General features: G+C 41.9%; 3 protein-coding genes across 5 annotated transcripts; 1 reads left to right on the top strand and 2 right to left on the bottom strand.

Annotated features, from left to right (window-relative positions):
- On the top strand, nt 1–7,519 carry LOC149970369 (uncharacterized). 3 transcript variants are annotated; one of them, XM_090226598.1, is made up of 6 exons: nt 27–107; nt 1,359–1,458; nt 1,574–1,697; nt 5,655–5,744; nt 5,920–6,003; nt 6,322–7,519. In XM_090226598.1, the coding sequence occupies exons 2-6, from the start codon at nt 1,456–1,458 to the stop codon at nt 6,447–6,449; spliced, it is 429 nt and encodes a 142-aa protein (XP_090082724.1). In that variant the 5' UTR covers nt 27–107; nt 1,359–1,455; the 3' UTR covers nt 6,450–7,519. The 3 variants fall into 3 exon arrangements, 1 of the variants encoding a protein (XP_090082724.1); XR_016493230.1 differs by lacking the exon at nt 1,574–1,697 and having other exon boundaries at nt 1,359–1,541; nt 5,920–7,519; XR_016493231.1 differs by lacking the exons at nt 1,359–1,458; nt 1,574–1,697 and having other exon boundaries at nt 1–107; nt 5,920–7,519.
- Nucleotides 6,895–9,373, bottom strand: LOC110510072 (diamine acetyltransferase 1). The gene is made up of 6 exons (XM_021591388.3): nt 9,147–9,373; nt 8,889–8,940; nt 8,698–8,781; nt 7,978–8,079; nt 7,656–7,696; nt 6,895–7,518 (listed from the first exon to the last, which is right to left on the bottom strand). Exons 1-6 carry the CDS (start codon nt 9,210–9,212, stop codon nt 7,345–7,347), a joined length of 519 nt encoding a protein of 172 aa, XP_021447063.1. The 5' UTR covers nt 9,213–9,373; the 3' UTR covers nt 6,895–7,344.
- A 5,112-nt stretch (nt 9,374–14,485) lies between these two features.
- LOC110510071 (peroxiredoxin-4) lies at nt 14,486–25,179 on the bottom strand. The gene is made up of 7 exons (XM_021591386.3): nt 24,963–25,179; nt 17,575–17,692; nt 15,450–15,566; nt 15,230–15,352; nt 14,871–15,001; nt 14,710–14,744; nt 14,486–14,596 (listed from the first exon to the last, which is right to left on the bottom strand). Exons 1-7 carry the CDS (start codon nt 25,171–25,173, stop codon nt 14,546–14,548), a joined length of 786 nt encoding a protein of 261 aa, XP_021447061.1. The 5' UTR covers nt 25,174–25,179; the 3' UTR covers nt 14,486–14,545.
- Nucleotides 25,180–25,783: the final 604 nt, after the last annotated feature.

Raw genomic sequence — 25,783 nt, forward strand, 5'->3', positions numbered from 1 at the left:
AAGAAGGTAACAAGAACGGATTGGAATGCAGCCAGAGAAGCAGGATGTCCCCTCTCATATGCCGTAGGTACTTTAAGTTTGGCACCGCAAAAAGGATCATGTACAAGGTGAGAATATAAACTTTATTTACTACGTAACAACTAAATCACTTGCATTGATGTATGTCGTCTTCAGTGCACATAGATGTATTGTCGTGTTTTTAAATGTTATTCTTTGAATTGAATAGCGATCTGTTTCATGAAAAAAATATTTAGGGGACTCGAACTCACGGTGACGCACCAGAGGCAGAGGACAGCGAGCCAGACACCAGACTGTCAAGGGCATTGCTTTGCAAGAAATGCATAATGTAGTATAAAACCTATAATAAAAAATACATTTAAAAATGCAGTATGTCGGGGACATTAATAACCAACTGAACAACGTTAACTCCTTCTGGCGCTGTAAGGTAGCCAATATGTCACCAGTAATCCATAGCCAGCTAATTTATAAAGTGAGTAAACTTGCCTAGTTAGTTTTTCACACGTGTTATTTAACCAGTGAGTTTACCATTTTGTCATCTTGTTGCTACAGTGTGGAAATGCTTTAGGCTATGATGTGACTGCTAGAAGTTCATGAACTGGACAGACACTTGATAAACCGGTAAATGTGTGTAGCTATCAAGTCCCCACTTAATGGGATTAACAATACACTTATTTGACACTAGATGGCAACATAGTTTTTTTGTAAATCTTAAGGGCCTCAATTCTCAATTTTATTACAACTTCTAGCTTCTACTCCTAGGGTGTTTGCAGGTCTGAATGGACTGTTGGGCCTGTGAAACGTTCAACATTGGGATGGCTCCATTGAGCCCTCCAATAGTATGTCTCAGCTACTAAATGTAACATTTTAGCCAAATATTTGGAAAGTATTTATTCAGTATTCAATTGTTTTTAATACGTAACATTAATGAAAGCAATATTCACATTATCTAAAATGTGTGTCTGTGTGTTCATGTGTTTGACCTTTGCACACAAGCATGAGCCAAGTCTATAATCCACTGAACAGTATGTCAAACTAAATTCATGTAAATTATTGACTCAGTCAAAAAACAGAAAAAAAAACCTCAAGAGCTTCCAATACATATTTTTGTTATTATGTGTTTCAGAAAGAGATCAAAACTTTGAAATTGAGTGTGTTGTGTAAATGTTTCTTTGTTCCAAAATGTGACGTGTGTTTGCTTATCGTCAGGCTATGCTGTAGAGTGGATATGCTCTCAACTGCAAAACGTGAATAACAGCCTTGAGACCTACCATTTCTCTGTGTGACTGAGAGAGTGTAGACCAAACTGTTGATGTCCCAGTTGTTCTGTGTCACCTCAGGTAGCAGGGGTGGCTGCTGTGCCTGTAACTCTCAGCCTGATGTCAGGTACTGTGTTTGCTGCCGCCGAGGACAAGCCCAATGTCACCTTAAATACAAATGAGATACTGCATTGTGCACAGAATCACACTTTCTGAAGTCTGTCAGCATACTTCCTGTCTGAGGCAAGCCAACATTGGGATGAGGTAACTGATCCATGTAAAATGTTGTTTGTTACAGCTCTCTCTCTCTACACTACACCGCAGCAGAAGTTCTCCTATGTGGAGCCAGATATAGGGCACTTGGAGCCAGGTGTTACCACTCTAAGGAAACTGGCAGAGCCATATGTTACTTGGTGTCAGGTACATTGATAACCCTACTCACCAGTGAGCTACTGGGTGACAGTCATTATTTCCTTTGTTAGGAACAGTCTCCTCTCAGAAAATAAAGACAGAAGATTCATAATGTCTGATAGCCCAGCCTCACTGCATGGACCCAAAATAACTTCACATGGGCACTGAAATGTTTTTGCCATGCTTTACATTATCATCCCAGCTGGTTTTACATATTTTACAATGCACCCTTTTTCCTGTGACCTCCAAAGATTTACTATGATTAGTTGTGACCGGTAAATATTAACTGCAGTAGGTCTCACTATTGTCATTCATCTAAATTTCTCTTTGCGTATTGAGTATCCACAGTAATTATTTTCCCAGAGACCCATTAATATTTACTGGTATTCCTATGTGTCTACACCAGGGTTTCTTAAACTATGGGTCGGGACCCAATGTGGGCCCGAGGCATATGAAATGTGGGTTGTGAGTTATACATCTATAATAACACACTCTTAGTTATACATCTATAATAACACACTATTTGTTCTTAATTTGGGTCGTTAGAGGAAGATTTGGGGTCATGGGAGCACAGTACATTTCTAATTTGGGTCTCGAGCTGAAAAAGTTTAAGAACCCCTGGTCTAGAAATACTGTACATTGTGTTTCACCATGGTCAGTTTATTTAAAAAAAAATATTATTTCACCTTTATTTAACCAGGTAGGCTAGTTGAGAACAAGTTCTCATTTGCAACTGCGACCTGGCCAAGATAAAGCAAAGCAGTTCGACACATACAACAACACAGAGTTACACAGGGAATAAACAAACATACAATCAATAATACAGTAGAAAAATCTATATACAGCATGTGCAAATGAGGTAGGATAAGAGAGGTAAGGCAATAAATAGCGAAGTAATTACAATATAGCAATTAAACACTGGAATGGTAGAATGTGCAGAAGATGAATGTGCAAGTAGAGATACTGGGGTGCAAAGGAGCAAGATAAATAAATAAGAGTATGGGGATAAGGTAGATTGGATGGGCTATTTACAGATGGGCTATGTAAAAGTGCAGTGATCTGTGAGCTGCTCTGACAGCTGGTGCTTAATGCTAGTGAGGGAGGTAAGAGTCTCCAGCTTTAGTGATTTTTGCAGTTTGTTCAAGTCATTGGCAGCAGACAACTGGAAGGAAAGGCGGCCAAAGGAAGAATTGGCTTTGGGGGTGACCAGTGAGATATACCTGCTGGAGCGCATGCTACGGGTGGGTGCTGCTATGGTGACCAGTGAGCTGAGAAAAGGCGGGGCTTGACCTAGCAGAGACTTGTAGATGACCTGGAGCCAGTGAGTTTGGCGTCGAGTATGAAGCGAGGAACAGCCAACGAGAGCATACAGGTGGCAGTGGTGCGTAATATATGGGGCTTTGGTGATAAAATGGATGACACTGTGATAGACTGCATCCAATTTGTTGAGAAGAGTGTTGGAGGCTATTTTGTAAATGACATCGCCAAAGTCGAGGATCGGTAGGATGGTCAGTTTTACGAGGGTATATTTGGCAGCCTGAGTGAAGGATGCTTTGTTGCGAAATAGGAAGCTGATTCTAGATTTAATTTTGGATTGGAGATGTTTAATGTGAGTCTGGAAGGAGAGTTTACAAATTCATTAAAAATCCTACAATGTGATTTTTTTTCTCATTTTGTCTGTCATAGTTGAAGTGTACCTATGATGAAGATTACAGGCCTCTCTCATCTTTTTAAGTGTGAGAACTTGTACAATTGGTGGCTGACTAAATACTTTTTTGCCCCACTGTATACAGAATGGTGTCGTCAGCGTAGAGGTGGATCAGATAATCACCAGCAGCGAGAGCGACATCATTGATGTATACAGAGAAGAGAGTCGGCCCGAGAATTGAACCCTGTGGCACCCCTATAGAGACTGCCAGAAGTCCGGACAACAGGCCCTCCGATTTGACACAGTGAACTCTATCAGAGAAGTAGTTGGCGAACCAGTCGAGGCAGTCATTTGAGAAACCAAGGCTGTTGAGTCTGCCAATAAGAATGTTGTGATTGACAGAGTCGAAAGCCTTAGCCAGGTCGATGAATACGGCTGCACAGTAATGTCTCTTATCAGTTGCGGTTATGATATCGTTTAGTACCTTGAGCGTGGCTGAGGTGCACCCATGACCAGCTCTGAAAGTATTTCCTAGCCTTAGTGCAGTGGGCAGCTGGGAGGAGGTGCTCTTATTCTCCATGGACTTCAGTGTCTCAGAACTTTTTTGAGTTTGTGCTACAGGATGCAAATTTCTGCTAGCCTTAGCTTTCCTAACTGCCTGTGTATATTTGTTCCTAACTTCCCTGAAAATTTGCATATCACGGCGGCAGTAAATCTGTACTGCGCATTTCACATGGATCAGTAGACCTTTACTGTGAATTCATGCTGCAATCGATAATCATTGCACGTGTTGGAATGATTTTGTCTGTCTGCTGTGAAGTGTTAGTTGTGATTGTGCTGCTCTGCTTCTGCCCATATGATCACACCAACGATCTGCTACCCTTTTAGCAAACAAGCCATTCGACAGTGGAAAAGGTTCAGGTACTCCCCATAGCCACAAACACATACACTTGTGTACACACACACACACACACACACACAGAATCATCATAAACTCAAAGAGGGGGATAAAGATTAAGCTGATTAGTTAATTCTAAGAGACTGGTAAAGTACTCTATAAAGAATGTAAAAATTCACAGGTACTGCTGACACATGCCAGACCTTACAATGCCTGGATAGGTCCTTTTTTGTATCAGCTAACCACATCATATGTTTTAGCAATCTGTGAGTCGATGACACACTCAACCATATGCATGCAACGTCTGAGCAGGGGAACGCGACATCTGTGTTTGTCACTGTGTTCACTGTTTCTTAGTTGCCCTCCTGACCTCTTCCCCATTGACTCTTTCAGTCCAGAGATAAGCAGCTCATTAACATACAGCACATGTTTGTCAGTACAGTGACTTGGCTGGAACTTTATTGGTAGTTGTTCTTGTACAGTGCAGAATGTCTTTACAATGGGTCAAGGGTACACAAAGTGCTGTTGTTTGATGTTCAACTCGAGCACTCTACTGGATAACAGAATGGCCAGTGCTTAAGGCCCACAGAACTGGATGAGGTTTCTGGGGGCATGGCAGTCCTACCACTAGTTATAGTACCAGTACAAACAACGTAAAGCATCACAGGTGCACAGTGTGCTCAGTAACCTTAAATTGAAGACTATTCGGCAAGAGCATTTTTACTATGAAATATCGTATTATCATGTTATCATATTATTAAATGTGAACTTATTCTTTAACAATTGAATGGCTCTCAAGGTGCAGACATTGGGTGATATTAGCGGATGTATGTTACATGTTCACTGTACTGTCCTCTCCTGTGGGGTTCAGGGCGCCATTGTAAAAGTGAAGCCCAAGGTTGAAAGTGCCATCCAATTAGGAAGTGGTAAGAAAACACACGCTCCGTGATACACACAAAGTGCACACATTACTCATTACTGTGATCCTGTGTGGCTCAGTTATTAAAGCATGGTGCTTGTAACGCGTGGGTTCAATTCCCACTGGGGCCACTCAGACGTAAATGTATGCACACCTGTTTAATAGTCACTTTGGATTGGGTTGCGGTCATTGGATTTGCTGGTATCATTGGACTCTTTCTTGCAAGAGGTATTAGTTTTGAGTTTGGATGACGAGTACCCTGTTTTTTATCTCCATTGTGTGTTTGGGTTTATCCACTTTGTCTCTGTGTTTAAGCAAACACTCTGTATCAGTGAGTCTCTGAGCTAGAGTCTGGTCTAGCGGTAGAGCTGTTGCCTCCAGACCATATCAAATATCAGGCCTACTACTGCTTCCTGTTGCCCTATCCGGTTTTCCCTTTCTTGCTTCTAATCTATCTTCTTGAATAAAATAGTATGTGGTCCTCTCTCTTGTGTCTCCTAGGCTCCAGGGTGAAGAAGCTCATCTACCCTACAGGGCTGATGGCTGCGGGACACTATGTACTACCCCCAAGCGGCAGCATCAATCGCCAAGGTGAGTGAGCGTGTCAATATATCGTATGTCGTGTGTGGTTTTTATTTGTACTTGCGTGTGGGAGAAAATGAATATTGTTCCATGCCAAGACATAGTGTTGTAGGGTAATCTTGTGATATTCAGTTCTCAATGTACAGTATACTGTTGTGTTTAAGCCTATTTTTCCTTCCCACAGAACACTCGTTGTACGATTTCGCCCTGCAGGGCTACGCTAACATAGAGACATTTTTCAAGTCCGCCACCACACCAGTAGAGGGGAAGATGAGCTCATCCTGTCAGGTCCAAAACTAGTACAGATTATTTGTGGGCTCTCAAGTGGTGCAGCAGTCACAGCATCGCAGTGCTAGAGGCATCACTACAGACCCTGGTTCAATACCGGGCTGTATCACAACCGGCCGTGATCGGGAGTCCCACAATTGGCCCAGCGTCATCCGGGTTAGAGGGTTTGGCCGGGGTAGGCCGTCATTGTAAATAAGAATTTGTTCCAAGTGGACTTGCCTAGTTAAATAAAAGGTTACAAAAATGTGTAATGGGTTGTCAAGTCAGAATTTTCACATGCTGCCATGGTTACTTTCACAGCCAATGAAAAACAACAAAGAGGAAAACAGCCCAGCTGCAGTCCAAACCCTGATCACAGCAGCTACAAACCTGAACATTTCTGCACAATACCAGTCTTCCAGCACCTTCATTGACCTGGTCAATTAGCCTCTTGATCAGCCTGCAGATGTATAGAACACCCCAATCACTTGTCAATTCACGAAAAATGTTTGTGATAAAACTTAATCAGTGTACTTTACATAGCAGGGGCTTATGCTAACAAATTGCAGCTAAAGGCTTAATGACTTTTTTCAGAAAGTGTGATAGGATCATTGACAAAACAAGATTAGCAGTATTCCCAGGTCCAGCTCCCTGTATGCTACTGTACATATTGTTAGGCTCACTCCCAAACCTGCAATATCCCAGTGTTTCTGGCATTTACCCAGGACCAGTCACTTAGGTTATAAAATTGATGTTGAATTGTGATTTAAATGTACTGTATTTGTTGACCTGAAAATGTATTGACAACATTGCTTTTTTACAGTAAACTAAAGGCCACAAAAATACTAAGACACCCTAGGCATGTGAGGACAAATGAGTGAGAGAAAAAAAGTGTTTGACAAGACATTTATGAGTCCTGTCCTTCCATAAACAAGACCCACTTCTGAGCCAGACGTTATCATTGGTAGAAAAACGTTATAAGAAGTTTCGAAAGCAACATGCCGATTCCGCTATGTGCTAGTACACAATCACATGACTAGCTGATGTCAGCGTAGTTCTGGGGTGGGGTTAAATGTTTAAGACATCAGTTGACTAGGTATCCCCATTTCCTTTCTCCTTGATGAAGGTAGGTCACTCACAACCAGTCAGATACAAGTAAATTAAACTTGCTGACTTTAGTTATAAAAAAAAAAAAACTGATATTCATGAAAAATGTCCTGCATGAAGAACTTTAACAAATACTGGTTTTTGTATTTAATGATACACGTTTAAAAAAAAATTAAAAATATTGCCAATGGAGTCAAAGGGGGAAGGCTTTGCCATCAGTAATCATTTGATGAATTTAGCGCGTCTTGGTAGAAATCTTAACCAGGTCATCCTTCTCAATCGCATAGAGTCGCCAGCCCTCCTCATCAGACAGGTCTGAGGCTCCACGGCGCTTGTAGAACTCTATGGACGGCTTGTTCCACTCTGCTACAATGAAGTGCATGCTACTGCAGCGAGTCTTAACTGCCGTCTGTTGAAGGGAGGACAATAAAGTTAGGCGGGACAGGGTCATCAAATAGCTTGAGATTGTTCCATAGGCTCAACTTTTTCATGTTTTGGAAAAGAAAATGTCCTTCCAGTGAATTGATTGCAAAAAAGTAGACTTACCCCACTCAGAAGCTTCAGGATATCTGACCCAATACCATAACCTGAGAAAAAACAGGATCAAAGGTTAGATTGATTTTTAAGCTCTGGATCCATGGACCCTGATTCAGTTGCTTTGCCTTCAATGTAAATAGTCAATAATACCGTAGATATGATGTGTTATGTTTTGTTCATTACATGTGTAACTCTGTGGTGTGTGTCGAACTGCTATGCTTTATCTTGGCCAGGTCGCAGTTGCAAATGAGAAGTTGTTCTCAACTAGCTTACTTGGTAAAATAAAAAAAATAATTATGTTATGACAAGACTCAGGGTAGACAATACTTACCCCTGAACTCTTTCATCACATAGAAGTCCTCTAGGTAGAGCAGCTTTCCAATCCAGGGGTCATAGGTGAAGTAGTACATGGCAAACCCAATGACAGTGTATCCTAAAACAGTGAAAACATCCACATCAAAACCATCAAGGAAGTACGTGTAAAACTATTATACTACTAGGACTTGATGCTAAACCCCACTGGGCTTATTGTGTATGATAATGGAGATTGGTCTTTGTCAGTCAGGAAAATCTATGGGGCCTAATTATGATATAACTAGGAGGTGTTGGAGAATTTATAAGTTGACATTCCAAACCACATCATGATTAATATCAGAGTCCATGCTTGGTCAGGTTGGTCCTTGAGATGAATCATGCTCTGCAAGGTTGTCCGAGTTGAAACTGGACTTCGAGTTATGCACACCAACACTGCACATTTCAAGTTTTGAATTTAAAAGGGAAACGCCACTCAAACGCATATTGTCTCATCCCAATGATGGCAGGTGTTAGTTTGCTTCTTGAACGTCCAATATCTTGAAAACTTGCCTGTTGACATATGCAAAACTTGTTGGGACTATAAACATTGGACTAATGTAAAAAATAAAATAAAAAAATTTAGTTTGAGTGGATTTTCCCTTGAATGATTTAACCGTTGCACTATTTCCTTACAAACGGTCATTGAAAGAGGTGTGTGGTGTGAGCGAGAACGTGGAAACAAAATAACATATTTTACCATCTGAGCTCTGATGATCCTCAGGGACTTCCGCGACGACGCAATGGTAGAACGGATGATCCCCAAAGCCGTCCTCGAGTAGTTCTAAAGTAAATTATGAGGACATTTATGAAGAGACTTCGGATTTGTTTGGGGAAACATTTCATATGGTCACAATAGGCCAAACAAACACGGGCCTAAGAGTAGACTACCTTTCTCTGTCAAGATGACCTGCTCCTCCATTTCTTCAAATTTAGCAAGTTCCTGGAAATATAGGGCATGAAAAAAAAAAAAAAAATCCTTATAGTTAATAAAATAATTGTTAGTTAAATATGTCACACTAACATTGAGAAATATGCCTAGGCTTTTTTTTTTATGAACAAGAAAATCTAACTTTTATAACAAGGATTTGAGAAAGACTAGATACATTTCTACACAAATCATTAAACACAGGGAATGGAACCTCCTACCTTTATGAGTCGCAATATGTCTGACACGTCCTTGGGCTCAGCTTTCCGTAATATAAAGTTCGACATTTTCTTCTTTTACTCTTTTTTCCTTTTCTTACAAGTCCTCGGAATGTAAAAAGAAGCAAAACCTGTTTCTTCATCCGCTTCTCAGGAGTTCACCCCCCGCAGTAAGGTTAGGATTCCAGCTCTTGTGGAATTACATTCGCCTAGGTCGCAGGCAGGGCAATACCTTTCTAGAGTGCTTTACCCCTTTTTATACGCACTTCGTAAGCATGTCACAATCACATCCGGATGACTAAACGGTCGTCACTAGTTCCATCAACCACAAAGTATTTTCTAAAATTAATATTCTTAAAATGTGATTTTAAACCTAACCTTGACCCCACTGCGAACTTAGTGTCTAACTCTAACCTTAAATGAAGACAAAAAAGCTCCAATGTTGTTTTCATACATTTTTATGAGAAATTGCATTTAGAATTTGTGGCTGTGCTATCTAATCTCAATCAGACTAAACGGGGAAATAGCCTAACAACGTCATAGGGTTTCTGCCGTCCATTGGGTGTGGTGCGTTCAGCAATGCCGCGTTAAACTCAGAAAAGTGCACCTGCGACAGACGAACACCAACGTTAGTGCTTTTCTAACAGCAAGGCTCGGATCAACATGGCAGTGTCAACAAACATTTATAAACAATCCGTTTTCTTTACAAAATGTCGAAATATACTTTTCTATACCCCCACATCATACACACTCAAATTGAAAACATGACGCGCGTGCAATTGTTTCAGAGAGGTATCCCCTGTAGCTTTTAGAATCACAGCAAAATTGGTTCCTGTTTCAATCACGTCAAAGAGTATCTATTATATTGACAAGATAGTTGAGTGACCGCTCCAACATTGGAAATACAAATCCTCAAAAGATGGGGAAACAGGCAAGATCAGATGGGACCATTCTAGCAAATGAGAGGGCAGACATACTGTGAACAACAGGCTGTGAACAACAGGCACAACTAAAGTATTTTTTCTAAAATTTGCAGGAATGCCATGTACATCCACTCATATCAGTACGTTTGTTAGCAGCCTAAACATTGCAAACCTCTATTGGATCAAATAGGCCCAGTGTAATTCGACACTCATTGACCTCCACAGGAAGAAAAAAAACTCCACTAGGTCTGCTTATTTTACACAGACAGATTTTAGGGTAAATCCTCTCGCTTCGCCTCTTCCTTTTGGGTTATTTGATTCAGCTATGTATTGGGGGGGGGGGGGGGGGTTCGGGAAACCCTGCATTAGCTGACCGTTGTCTGTAGGTTGAAGTTGATGAGAAGCATTCCCAGTGACTTGAAGGCAATTTCATCAAATCTGCATGATCTTTGATCACATGGTTTTTGTAAAGTTAATTTTTATTCCCACAATGCAACACACTTTCAAAGGCGGTGACCATCGGACTAGACAAAATTGACCCGCTCAAACGCGCCCATTTTAGGACTTCTGCAGGCTGCTTAATGCTCATCTCTTGATGACAATGCATGTACAGTAGGTCTACATCTGTCCATGCATTGTAAAGACTCTCTACAATAGGTTTAGGGTTAACTCTAATTCAGTCATATTTGTCTAGACCACCTACTTGACTTTGTGGAATGGGTCTATTTAAAAAAAAATAATTAAGTTATTAAAATCAGTGCACAATGACACACTTTTACTAGTATTGTAAATGGGTCATGTTTTATATAAAAAGGTCATGTGATTATTGCATGAAATGACCATCAAAGTTATGTAACCCATTTCTCTTGGTCACATGGTGTACAGTATTTGTGCGACACCCACATTGTAAAAACAGGGTCACACAATGCCTTGAAGCTGTCCCACATGCATACACATCTGTTTCACAGTACCATCAGAAACACATAGTCCATGTGTTTATGATGTATCACAAGGCTGAGAAGGGATGGTCAATCAAGGGACATAAAAACATATGTAGTTACGTGGTAGGCACATCTACAGAGTAATTATTGTACACATTGGTAGGCACATGTAGACTAATTACATGTCACAGTTGTAAGTACCATAACCCTGTGTACCTACACTGTAATTACACAGTACCCGCCTTTGTAACTTAATTGTAAATACATAGGCTTTAGGCCACTTAAACGTGAATCACTGAGGTTAAGGGCCCTTCATCTCTTCTTTATGTCAACAAAATCTCCAATATTCTTAAGAAAAAAACACCTATTCTTGTCAAATTGGCCTGCAGTCTTGGCCAAACCTGTTGGTAGCAATATTCTACTGCCAGTCTGAGTTATGTGAAATCCCAGGATTTATTGGAAGTGTCAGTTAGTTATAAAAGTCTAAGTAATTTAAACTAGATAAGAGACCATATTTAAAAAAAAAAATATGGCTCAGTCCATGGCATTGCTCTGCAAAGCTTCACAGTAGTGACTCAGATGTACTAAAATCTCCAGGGAAGCAGGTGCTGGCATGATCCATGAACTTGTGACCTTAAACTGCCACGAAACTCTTTACGTTTGGTTTCTCTTTGACTGGTCCTGCATGTGGTATTCTGATGGCATTTCATTAATTGAGACATGTGACCATGCAAACATACTGTACATGTTGTGTAAATGAATTGTGTGTGCACTTTGAGGTACATATTATGGATGTACTGTAGTTTAATTTACATTTAAAACATTTCAAATTATTTCCAGAGTGCATGTCCATCATATTCCCAAATCCATTCAGCTGATGTTCTGAAAGAGCTGCAAAATCTGGATCCCTACAAATCAGCCGGGCTAGACAATCTGGACCCTTTCTTTCTAAAATTATCTGCCGAAATTGTTTCCACCCCTATTACCTGTTCAACCTCTCGTGTCGTCTGAGATTCCCAAAGATTGGAAAGCAGCTGCGGTCATCCCCCTCTTCAAAGGGGGGGACACTCTTGACCCAAACTGCTACAGACCTATATCTATCCTACCATGCCTTTCTAAGGTCTTCGAAAGCCAAGTCAACAAACAGATTACCGACCATTTCGAATCTCACCATACCTTCTCTGCTATGCAATCTGGTTTCAGAGCTGGTCATGGGTGCACCTCAGCCACGCTCAAGGTCCTAAACGATATCTTAACCGCCATCGATAAGAAACATTACTGTGCAGCCTTATTCATTGATCTGGCCAAGGCTTTCGACTCTGTCAATCACCACATCCTCATCGGCAGACTCAACAGCCTTGGTTTCTCAAATGATTGCCTCGCCTGGTTCACCAACTACTTCTCTGATAGAGTTCAGTGTGTCAAATCGGAGGGTCTGTTGTCCGGACCTCTGGCAGTCTCTATGGGGGTGCCACAGGGTTCAATTCTTGGACCGACTCTCTTCTCTGTATACATCAATGAGGTCGCTCTTGCTGCTGGTGAGTCTCTGATCCACCTCTACGCAGACGACACCATTCTGTATACTTCCGGCCCTTCTTTGGACACTGTGTTAACAACCCTCCAGGCAAGCTTCAATGCCATACAACTCTCCTTCCGTGGCCTCCAATTGCTCTTAAATACAAGTAAAACTAAATGCATGCTCTTCAACCGATCGCTACTTGCACCTACCCGCCTGTCCAACATCACTACTCTGGACGGCTCTGACTTAGAATACGTGGACAACTACAAATACTTAGGTGTCTGGTTAGACTGTAAACTCTCCTTCCAGACCCATATCAAAATCTCCAATCCAAAGTTAAATCTAAAATTGGCTTCCTATTTCGCAACAAAGCATCCTTCACTCATGCTGCCAAACATACCCTTGTAAAACTGACCATCCTACCAATCCTCGACTTTGGCGATGTCATTTACAAAATAGCCTCCAATACCCTACTCAACAAATTGGATGCAGTCTATCACAGTGCAATCCGTTTTGTCACCAAAGCCCCATATACTACCCACCATTGCGACCTGTACGCTCTCGTTGGCTGGCCCTCGCTTCATACTCGTCGCCAAACCCACTGGCTCCATGTCATCTACAAGACCCTGCTAGGTAAAGTCCCCCCTTATCTCAGCTCGCTGGTCACCATAGCATCTCCCACCTGTAGCACACGCTCCAGCAGTCACCCCCAAAACCAATTCTTTCTTTGGCCGCCTCTCCAGTTCTCTGCTGCCAATACTGGAACGAGCTACAAAAATCTCTGAAACTGGAAACACTTATCTCCCTCACTAGCTTTTAGCACCAACTGTCAGAGCAGCTCACAGATGACTGCACCTGTACATAGCCCACCTATAATTTAGCCCAATCTACCTCTTTCCCAACTGTATTTTATTTATTTATTTTGCTCCTTTGCACCCCATTATTTTTATTTCTACTTTGCACATTCTTCCATTGCAAAACTACCATTCCAGTGTTTTACTTGCTATATTGTATTTACCTTGCCACCATGGCCTTTTTTGCCTTTACCTCCCTTCTCACCTAATTTGCTCACATCGTATATAGACTTGTTTATACTGTATTATTGACTGTATGTTTGTTTTACTCCATGTGTAACTCTGTGTCGTTGTATCTGTCGAACTGCTTTGCTTTATCTTGGCCAGGTCGCAATTGTAAATGAGAACTTGTTCTCAACTTGCCTACCTGGTTAAATAAAGGTAAAATAAAATAAAAATAAATAAAATATTCCAGAGTATTTATTTGTTATAGGACCCCTCCCCAGGAATGCCCAATACTCAAGCGACTAGTTTATAGCCAACTGTTATCTGGTGTCCAGTCCATTGGAGTGGGACATATTTGCCACACTCAACATATTATATAAGAACAGTTTCCCCTATATTCATTTAGACTCCAAAAATATGACTAAAACTAGATCAAGTATGTATGTAAAGTATGTCATTTAATAATTCTCATCTTTGAGAACTAACAATCACCAAAATAAAAGTCAGGGAGAATCTAAAATTCCCAAAATGTCATGACTTGGGGCACCACTATAGCATAGGAACACGCCATAAACCAATGCAAAATGTGTAGAATTGCAAGAAATTCATTTTAAAACAGCAACATTGTGTCTGCGGCCAAGAGTGCCTTAAAAAAAAAAGAAAAGTGGCCACGCCCACTACACTAACTTTGCCAACCCTGCTGAAAAAAAAAAATCATAGGAGAAACATTGAATACATGCATTTCACTAATTTCATCAACAGCGCCATCTAATGTCTCCCATTAGGAAAGGGTGACTCAGTTCCAAAAGGCATTATTTGGTTGTTGTAGTTTGTGGCCTGTTTCTCATCTCAAAGGTAACCAGTTTACGCAGAGATCACTAGATGAGATTTAATTATGTCAAATATGCCTGTACATTGCTAAAACAAAACAGACACCAGATTATCAAAACTCTGTTTTTATTCTGAGCTTCAACCAAAGTGTTTAGAGAGCAAGGGAGGGTCAGTTCAGCTTGTCAAAGTACTTGAGTTTGCCCGATGGGTCTGGGATTATCTATGGGGAGTAATACACTGAATTAGTACAGTAGTCTCAAGCAATGTCTATGAAAACAATATTTCTCACATGCACGCACTTACTTGGAAACACACACACAGTATGAAACTCACCGTGTCACTGCCTGGCTTCCATCCTGCTGGGCACACTGCAAAAAAGAAAAAGTATTTATTTCACACAAACTGTAAACAAAGACCATCCATAGCAACCACAGGTAGTTAAGTATCTAGCTGTAATATCTGAGAATGTGTTATGTGATGAGACTGAACCATACCTTCACCGTGTTTGTCAGTGTACTGGAAGGCCTGGACCAGCCGCAGGGTCTCATCTACAGAGCGCCCTACCGGGAGGTCATTCATGGTAATCTGCCTCAGGACTCCCTTGTCATCGATGATGAACAGGCCCCTGAGGGGGAGAATGACAACAATGATTGCTTCAGTTTCAAACTGCATGAATTTAGACTTCATGAACTTAAAACAGTTAACAGGTATTTTGTTATACCGTTTTTCACTGAACCAATTTATAAAAGGAGGTTAATGAGGAAAAATGTTCTGGCTATAGCAGTTGTATCAAACCAATACTAGGCATCATCTTTTGTAGTAGTTTCTACTTTGTGTGTGAGTGTAACTGCACCGGAGTGTGTGTCCTGCATCCTCCAGGAAGACTCCATAGTCCTTGGAAATCTGGTGTGTGAGGTCAGACAGCAGAGGGACTTTCATTGGCCCAAGTCCACCCTGCTTCCTAGGTGTGTTGATCCTGTTAACATAAAACCAGAGGGTCAAGGGAAAAAAGCTGAAGTGCTCTGAAAAAGTCCAAGCACCTCTGAAGAGGGGTGTGATGCTTATAATCTTACCATGCCAGATGGGTGAATTGTGAGTCAACAGAGCAGGCAACAACCTCAGCATTGATGGCATGGAACTCGTGCACACGATCACTGAATGCAATAATCTCAGTCGGGCAGACAAACGTGCTGCAGGTACACAGTGTGAGGGTCATCAGAATAATACATAGCCAACAGCATTATTACTTTAGACAGAGCATACTGCATTTTCATTCAGTCAATGATTCTAGAATATAGAAAATGTCATGGTAAGAACTCAGAAAAGTGTATAAACAGTTACTACAGTGTATATTTTATGATAAAATACTAAAACAAATAGGCCAGTCTCATGATTAAAAGCTGGGGTGTATTCATTACTCAATTCTGTTGCAAAAGTTTCTATTGGACAACTACAGGAAGGTTCCTCCCTGTTTCGTTTGCTCTGTTTGGTTCTTAAACTAGTAAACGGTTTCCATTGCAAGAGGTAATTAATACACCCCAGATTATTTAGATTTCTATTTGATCTTTTAGAGCAGTGGTCACCAACCTTTTCTCAGTCAGGATAACTTTTGCAGTCAAAAACAAAGCAGAGACCTACCGCTCAGATTGTTGCTTATTTTCTAATCATGACTTAACTGGTTTATTAGGTTCATGTAAAAAAAATAATACTGTAGGAATGAGGTTTGGGCAGTAGGCCTAAACATTAACACAGCATATTACCTTTATGCCTGGCCTGCCAATATTGTTATTCTCAGACAGTATTCGATTTCAAAATTCGAGCTTTGATAACAAAATAGATAAGTTAGTGTAGCACTTGCGGTGTACTGCGGAACATAAATTTAAATTATTTGCCTTTTAATTTTACTGGGCAGATGATAAATGCATCTGATTGTGCTTTCAAGACAACAGGGAACTCGGGAGAAGATAAAAAAATATGTCAAATCATGATGAGTTGGATAACCTTTCAAAACTATTTTTCGTAGTCGGGATCTAGCTTTTGTTCCTATGACTAGAGAAAATGAAATATTCCGCAATAGTGAAATAGACAAGCTGCTAATAATAATTTTAAAAATGCAGAGCTATCGATACACTTGGCTACTCATTCATTGCGGTTGCAGCAGGAGTGGAAGTAGAGAAACACGTTTTATATTTTTATTCAACACAATTACAAAAGTGTCGACACTGCTGAACAAATACGTAAACATGGCCTCCCAAGTGGCACAGTGGTCTAAGGCACTGCATCACAGTGCTAGAGGTGTCACTACAGATCTGGGTTAGATTCTGGGCTGTGGCGCAGCCAGCGACGACCGGGAGACCTGTGAGGTGGCGCACAATTGGCCCAGCGTCGTCAGGGTTAGGGGAGAGTTTGGCCTGCTGGGATGTCCTTGTCCCATCACGCTCTAGCGACTCCTTGTGGCAGTACCGGCCCATCCACGCTGACTGCGGTAGCCAGCTGTACGGTATTTCCTCCGACACATTGGTGCCGGGCGGCTCGGTAAGGTCGTGTTTCGGAGGACGCATGGCTCTTGACCTTTGCCTCTCCCGTGTCCATACAGACTGGGACAAGACTAACTACCAATTGAATATCACAAAATTGGGAAGAAAAGGGGATAAAAAGTCATTTTAAAAAATGTAAACATGAACTTATTCAAAAACAGCAGCTCTTTGCTTTATTGTTTGACAGTCTCTGAGGTCATGGTTTGAAAAATGATTACATCTTACGTAGGCTAGTCTCAAACTTTGCCATGGCCGGGGGCATGGAATTTCTGTAGGCACAGTGATTTGAACTATCCGATTGGCTACATTGAGTGGCCAAAGATATCCCGGTCCGCCGGGTAGGCAGAGTTAGTCTTTTCAGACAGAAAAAAAATAGTTAAAAATGGGAACACTTTGCTACGGACTTCTGAATCAAGTGCACCTACCGCCAACAGCGCAACAAACAGTAAAAAAAAAAAAAAAAAAGTGCCAGCCTTTATCGTTGACTTTTCTACAGAAAAGTTTGGTGATCGACTAGGGATGCCTGGAATGTCAACCACTGTTATAGAGTAACAAAGTCACTAACAGAAAGTTACTAGCCTATGAACACATTTTCTGACAGTTGCAACCAACAGTACAGAGATTTGTTTTAGGATGAAGGTCAATAAAAGATAGTACTCACAAGTCCAGGGGGTAGAAGAAGAAGACTAGGTATTTCCCTTTGTAGTCAGACAGCTTGAGCTCCTTAAACTCTCCATCGATCACAGCTGATCCCTCAAAATAAGGTGCCGGCTTTGAAACTGCAAAAATAAGAAAAAATATATAATTTGATAATGGTTCAAAGCACGAGCAAGCAAGATATTTGCTGATCACCTTTTAGGGACAAACAAATCAAAAGTCTTCAGATTCAAAATGAAAAAGTAACAGGAAGGGTACAAATCCTGCTGTGCACATGATTACTGCATTTATACTGAACAAAATATAAAACTCAACATGCAACAATTAACAATTTTACTGAGTTACAGTTCATATAAGGAAATCAGTCAATTGAAATAAATTCTTTAGGTCCTAATCTACGAATTCCACATGACTGGGCAGGGGTGCAGCCATGGGTGGGCCGGGAGGGCATAGGCCGACCCACTTTGGAGCCAGGCCCAGCCAATCAGAATGAGTTTTTCCTCAGACAGAAATAGTCCTCAGTTTCATCAGCTGTCCAAGTGGCTGGTCTCAGATGATCCTGCAGGTGAAGAAGCCAGATGTGGAGGTCCTGGGCTGTTGTGGTTACATGTGGACTACAGTTGTGAGGCCAGTTGGACAAACTGTCAATTTCTCTTAAACAAAATGTTGGAGGTGGCTTATGGAGAGAAATTAACATTAAAATTCTCTGGCAACAGCTCTGGTGGGAATTCCTGCAGTCAGGATGCACATTGCACATCCCTCAAAACTTGAGACATCTGTGGTATTGTGTTGTGTGAAAACTGCACATTTTAGAGCTGCCTTTTATTGTCCAAAGCACAAGGTGCACCTGCGTAATGATAATGAGGTTTAATCAGCTTCTTGATATGCCACACCTGTCAGGTGGATGTATTATCTTGGCAAAGGAGAAATACTAACAGGGATGTAAACACATTTGTGCACAAAATAAGCTTTTTGTGCATTTAGACATTTCTGGGATCTTCTTTCAGCTCATGAAACATGGGACCAACACTTTACATGTTGGGTTTCTATTTTTGTTCAGTATATTATGTGTGGCGGACAACTAATAGTATTTGTTCATTGTTGGTGAGCAGTGTGCAGGTAGGCCTATATCTCAGGCCAGGCTTGTGGCACACTTGGCTATTCCATGGGGAGCATCACATCATTGGGTGCATATTAGAGGTTGAGGTTTACCAACAACGATGGTTACCAACAACGATGAGACGGCCTACAGGGAGGAGGTGAGGGCCCTCGGAGTGTGGTGTCAGGAAAATAACCTCACACTCAACGTCAACAAAACTAAGGAGATGATTGTGGACTTCAGGAAACAGCAGAGGGAACACCCCCCTATCCACATCGATGGAACAGTAGTGGAGAGGGTAGCAAGTTTTAAGTTCCTCGGCATACACATCACAGACAAACTGAATTGGTCCACTCACACAGACAGCATCGTGAAGAAGGCGCAGCAGCGCCTCTTCAACCTCAGGAGGCTGAAGAAATTCGGCTTGTCACCAAAAGCACTCACAAACTTCTACAGATGCACAATCGAGAGCATCCTGGCGGGCTGTATCACCGCCTGGTATGGCAACTGCACCGCCCTCAACCGTAAGGCTCTCCAGAGGGTAGTGAGGTCTGCACAACGCATCACCGGGGGCAAACTACCTGCCCTCCAGGACACCTACACCACCCGATGTCACAGGAAGGCCATAAAGATCATCAAGGACATCAACCACCCGAGCCACTGCCTGTTCACCCCGCTATCATCCAGAAGGCGAGGTCAGTACAGGTGCATCAAAGCTGGGACCGAGAGACTGAAAAACAGCTTCTATCTCAAGGCCATCAGACTGTTAAACAGCCACCACTAACACTGAGTGGCTGCTGCCAACACACTGACACTGACTCAACTCCAGCCACTTTAATAATGGGAATTGATGGGAAATGATGTAAATATATCACTAGCCACTTTAAACAATGCTACCTTATATAAATGTTACTTACCCTACATTATTCATCTCATATGCATACGTATATACTGTACTCTATATCATCGACGGTATCCTTATGTAATACATGTATCACTAGCCACTTTATACTATGCCACTTTGTTTACATACTCATCTCATTTGTACATACTGTACCCGATACCATCTACTGTATCTTGCCTATGCTGCTCTGTACCATCACTCATTCATATATCCTTATGTACATATTCTTTATCCCCTTACACTGTGTACAAGACAGTAGTTTTGGAATTGTTAGTTAGATTACTTGTTATTACTGCATTGTCGGAACTAGAAGCACAAGCATTTCGCTACACTCGCATTAACATCTGCTAACCATGTGTATGTGACAAATAAAATTTGATTTGATTTGATTAGCCAGAATAGATGTCGACCCTACTCTTGATTATAGCTGCACTGGGGTCAGACAGGATTCCTGTTTAGATTAAGACAACACAGAGCCAGCGCGAGATATGGCTCGGAAAACAAAACCTCAATACAGGGTTAAGAACTGCGTTGTACTCCGTTATCCCAACTGTTACACCTCAAAGATTAAACAACTGCTAGCTTTTTTCCATCCTGATGCTAGGTAGCAGTAGCCACAGCTGCCATTATGGAAAGGCATAGGTTGAATAACAAACAAGAAGTATTTTGGTGTACGAGATTTGACGTTACAAGAGTTACAGGCTGTGTCGAGTGGTGGTGTCTCGTCCTTTGTCTGTTGGCCTGAGGTAGGACTAGATAGGTTTAGAGTGGAGTAGGGAGGTGGGTTTTTTTATTTTTATTTTATTTATTTTCCTTTTTTCAAGCAAAGTATAAGGGTTATACATAAGGTTATACACTTTTTATTTATTTTTTATTTTACCTTTATTTAACCAGGTAGGCAAGTTGAGAACAAGTTCTCATTTACAATTGCGACCTGGCCAAGATAAAGCAAAGTCTAGTTGGTGGTGGTAGTAATGCAACATTTATTGGATACCAACCGCTGTTAAACTTCGAAGAAGGCTGACACTGCCATTCCAAAATGGCTGGTGTGGCTTATGCTACCTAGCATGAGCTCGAAAAGGGCAGTTATTTCGTGTAACAGTTGGGATAATGGTCCTATTCAGAGTATAACACATTTCTTATCCCTGGATTAAGATATGTTTTCCAAGCCATATCTCACGCTGGCTCTGCAATGTTTTAATCTAAACAGGAAGCCGGTCAGACCCCAGTGCTGCTGTAAGCAAGCAGAGGGCTGTTATCTACACTACACTTTCTGTATGGACCTCACTTTTTGCACAGGGGCATTGTCATGCTGAATCAGGAAAGGGCCTTCCCAAACTGTTGCCACAAAGTTGGAAGCATAGAATCGTCTAGCATTGTATGCTGTAGCGTTAAGATTTCCCTTCACTGGAACTAAGACCTAGCCCGAACTAGATGTCGACCGATTAATCGGAATGGCCGATTAATTAGGGCCGATTCAAAGTTTTCATAACAATCGGAAATCTGTATTTTTGGCGCCGATTTAAAAATATATATATATTAAAAATAAAAAGTTACACCTTTATTTAACTAGGCAAGTCAGTTAAGAACACATTCTTATTTTCAATGACGGCCTAGGAACGGTGGGTTAACTGCCTTGTTCAGGGGCAGAAAGACAGATTTTCACCTTGTCATCTTGGGGGATCCAATCTTGCAACCTTACAGTTAACTAGTCCAACGCAATAACGACCTGCCTCTCTCTCGTTGCACTCCACAAGGAGACTGCCTGTTATGCAAATGCAGTAAGCCAAGGTAAGTTCCTAGCTAGCATTAAACTTCTTATAAAAAACAATCCATCATAATCACTAGTTAACTACACATGGTTGATGATATTACTAGATATTATCTAGCGTGTCCTGCCTTGCATATAATCTGACTGAGCATACAAGTATCTAAGTATCTGACTGGGCGGTGGTAGGCAGAAGCAGGCGCGTAAACATTCATTCAAACAGCACTTTCGTGCGTTTTGCCAGCAGCTCTTCATTGTGCGTCAAGCATTGCGCTGTTTATGATTTCAAGCCTATCAACTCCCGAGATGAGGCTGGTGTAACCGAAGTGAAATGGCTAGCTAGTAAGCGCGCGGTAATAGCGTTTCAAACGTCACTTGCTCTGAGCCTTCTAGTAGTTGTTCCCCTTGCTCAGCATGGGTAAAGCTGCTTCGATGGTGGCTGTTGTCGTTGTGTTGCTGGTTCGAGCCCAGGGAGGAGCGAGGAGATTGTCATTATTACAAATCAATATTATTTATTTAATATATATATATATTTTTTTTTTTTCTTTTTTAAATTGGCCGATTAAATCGGTATCTGCTTTTTTGGTCCTCCAATAATCGCTATCGACGTTGAAAAATCATAATTGGTCGACCTCTAGCCCGAACCATGAAAAACAGCCCCAGACCATTATTCCTCCTCCACCAAACTTTACAGATGGCACTATCCATTGAGGCAGGTAACATTCTCCTGGCATCCGTCAAACCCAGATTCATCAATCTGACTGCCAGATGGTGTAGCGTGAGTCACCACTCCAGAGAATGTGTTTTTTCTGCTCTAGAGTCCAATGGCGGCGAGACTTACACCACTCCAGGCAACGCTTGGCATTTTGATTGGCTCAACACTTTCATAGTATTACCACGACAACCGGCAAAACATTTCGTATTTCAATCACCCACGTGGGTATAACCAATGAGGAGATGGCACATGGGTACCTGGTTCTATAAACCAATGAGGAGATGGGAGAGGCAGGACTTGCAGCGCGATCTGCGTCAGAAACAGAAAGGAGTTATATTTTAGCCCTTGGCGTCGCAGATCGTTGGCTCAATAATTGAATAACATGGATTTCTAAATGTATTTTGCGATGCTCGGGCACGCGCCGTGTCCGGTCTGGTCAGCATGTTAGGCTTGTGTGCGGCTGCTCAGCCATGGCAACCCATTTCATGAAGCTCCAGACAAAAAGTTATTGTGCTGACGTTGCTTCCAGAGGCAGTTTGGACTTTGAATTGTTGGAAAGGTGGCATCCTATGACAATGCCACATTGAAAGTCACTAAACTCTTCAATAAGGCCATTCTACTGCTAATGTTTGTCTATGGAGATTGCATGGCGGTGTGCTCTATTTTATACACCTGTCATATAGCAGAATCAACTAATTTGAAGGGTGTTCACATACTTTTGTGTATATATATATATATACACTGCTCAAAAAAATGAAGGGAACACTAAAATAACGCGTCCTAGATCTGAATGAATGAAATATTCTTATTAAACACTTTTTTCTTTACATAGTTGAATGTGCTGACAACAAAATCACACAAAAATTATCAATGGAAATCAAATGTATCAACCCATGGAGGTCTGGATTTGGAGCCAGACTCAAAATTAAAGTGGAATACCACACTATAGGCTGATCCAACTTTGATATAATGTCCTTAAAACAAGTCAAAATAAGGCTCAGTGTGGCCTCCACGTGCCTGTATGAACTCCCTACAACGCCTGGGCATGCTCCTGATGAGGTGGCGAATGGTCTCCTGAGGGATCTCCTCCCAGACCTGGACTAAAGCATCCGCCAACTCCTGGACAGTCTGTGGTGCAACATGGCGTTGGTGGATGTAGCGAGACATGATGTCCCAGATGTGCTCAATTGGATTCAGGTCTGGGGAACGGGCGGGCCAGTCCATAGCATCAATGTCTTCCTCTTGCAGGAACTGCTGACACACTCCAGCCACATGAGGTCTAGCATTGTCTTGCATTAGGAGGAACCCAGGGCCAACCGCACCAGCATATGGTCTCACAAGGGGTCTGAGGATCTCATCTCGGTACCTAATGGCAGTCAGGCTACCTCTGGCTGTGCTGCCCCCCAAAGAAATGACACCCCACACCATGACTGACCCACCGCCAAACCGATCATGCTGGAGGATGTTGCAGGCAGCAGAACGTTCTCCACGGCGTCTCCAAACTCTGTCACGTCTGTCACGTGCTCAGTGTGAACCTGCTTTCATCTGTGAAGAGCACAGGGCGCCAGTGGCGAATTTGCCAATCTTGGTGTTCTCTGGCAAATGCCAAACGTCCTGCACCGTGTTGGGCTGTAAGCACAACCCCCACCTGTGGACGTCGGGCCCTCATACCACCCTCATGGAGTCTGTTTCTGACCGTATGCACATTTGTGGCCTGCTGGAGGTCATTTTGCAGGGCTCTGTCAGTGCTCCTCCTTGCACAAAGGCGGAGTGTGAGGTCCTGCTGCTGGGTTGTTGCCTTCCTACAGCCTCCTCCACGTCTCCTGATGTACTGGCCTGTCTCCTGGTAGCGCCTCCATGCTCTGGACACTACGCTGACAGACACAGCAAACCTTCTTGCCACAGCTAGCATTGATGTCCCATCCTGGATGAGCTGCACTACCTGAGCCACTTGTGTGGGTTGTAGACTCTGTCTCATGCTACTACTAGAGTGAAAGCACCGCCAGCATTCTAAAATGACCAAAACATCAGCCAGGAAACATAGGAACTGAGAAGTGGTCTGTGGTCACCACCTGCAGAACCACTCCTTTATTGGGGGTGTCTTGCTAATTGCCTATAATTTCCACCTGTTTGCACAACAGCATGTGAAATTTGTCAATCAGTGTTGCTTCCTAAGTGGACAGTTTGATTTCACAGAAGTATAATTGACTTGGAGTTATATTCTGATGTTTAAGTGTTCCCTTTATTTTTTTGAGCAGTAATATATATATACACATTAGTGTATTCTGGATGGGTGCATCTCAGAAGTCTGGTATTGGCGTCCTTGTCACCTAGCCATCTTCTGTTTGGAAAACGCAGGAAATGTGAAAGCGAATGGAGGCCACCTACTGAGAATTTACATTTCACTTGCCTCTTAACGAATGCTGATGAATGCGTGAGCTCGAAGAGGAACCCACTTAACATAACTGACTGAGATGCATCCATTGGGATTGTGTGGTACGCAGCAATTGTTATTGCGCGGGTACTCCTGTACTCGACAAAGTAATTGGAGCAACGTTTTGGCTTGACGTGTCCAAATGTACTAACTACTACTTATGAATGTTGTTCTACAAGTAAAAGCTGGCATTGTTACAATAACGCGCATACAAATGTTATGCTAACGTCAGTGGTGAACTTGGCAAGGGAAAACTGGACAATTTGCAGATAATTGGCACCGTGTCTAGCTAATCAAGTCAGCTAACGTTAGCTTATTAAGCTGCCTGCAGTCAAGCTAGCAGCGCCGTAGCTAAAAACAAAAGTACCATATGCATATAATGTTGAGTAAAATAAAATTATTTTAAATTATTATTTTTGAGTCAATGGGATTGTTAAGTACAACTGTGCAGGGGGACAGGGACAATACCCACTTTTCGCCTTGCTGAGGTGCAGGGAATGGTCAGAGACGGGCACACGGAAAGCCTCTCCAGGGTAGACGTGTCCTCCAGCGTAGTTGTGACACTCTTGGTCCTTTTTCCCATTAGAACCGTCTTGGGCTGCAGTGGAAAAATTGGTGACCAAACAAATTGTGCAAAACACACTTAAAATGTCTAACATCTTCATATGAAGCATGACGTCCATTACACTGTCTTGCTAAAAGCACGTAGCTAGCTAGCTTCTAGGAAAGTGCAGGGGCCCTATTTCGCGTGAACGCGCAATTGGCCTCGATCGATAGAACCTTTTCGCAAGGTACTTTCCCTTTCTCCTGAAAGGAGGTCGTCCTCCTTGTTCAAGTCAACAGAAATGGTTATTAGTGTCTGATAATGATCGATTTTGGTATATCAAACTATATGAAAACGATGTGATGAACGCATATATTTCCTATTTTGTTTATTTGATCATTCTTATTTTTGCATTCAAGGGTCCTCACAATATAGTTCATATTGTGTTACTTCATCTTAAACAGGGATGTGCAGAATCAAATCGAAGTTTATTGGTCACGTGCACATGGTAGAGTGAACCGCTTGTTTGTTAACTCCTCAGCAATGCAGTAGAATAACAATATCAATCAAAAATCAAATACAAAAGAAAAAAAAGAACAAATACTAATACAACTTTGAAGAAAAAACGAAAGAAACTAGGTCCCTGTATAAAAAAAATCATATACCAGTCTATACATCGTTTCTATTTATGACTATTTACCATTTTCTTTTGTATGTGCCTGGTAATTCCCGAGGCTGGCACTGATGGT

Source organism: Oncorhynchus mykiss, chromosome 29 (genome assembly GCF_057628025.1).
Source record: "Oncorhynchus mykiss isolate SJ-2025 chromosome 29, ASM5762802v1, whole genome shotgun sequence".
In the NCBI taxonomy this organism is placed as follows: domain Eukaryota; kingdom Metazoa; phylum Chordata; class Actinopteri; order Salmoniformes; family Salmonidae; genus Oncorhynchus; species Oncorhynchus mykiss.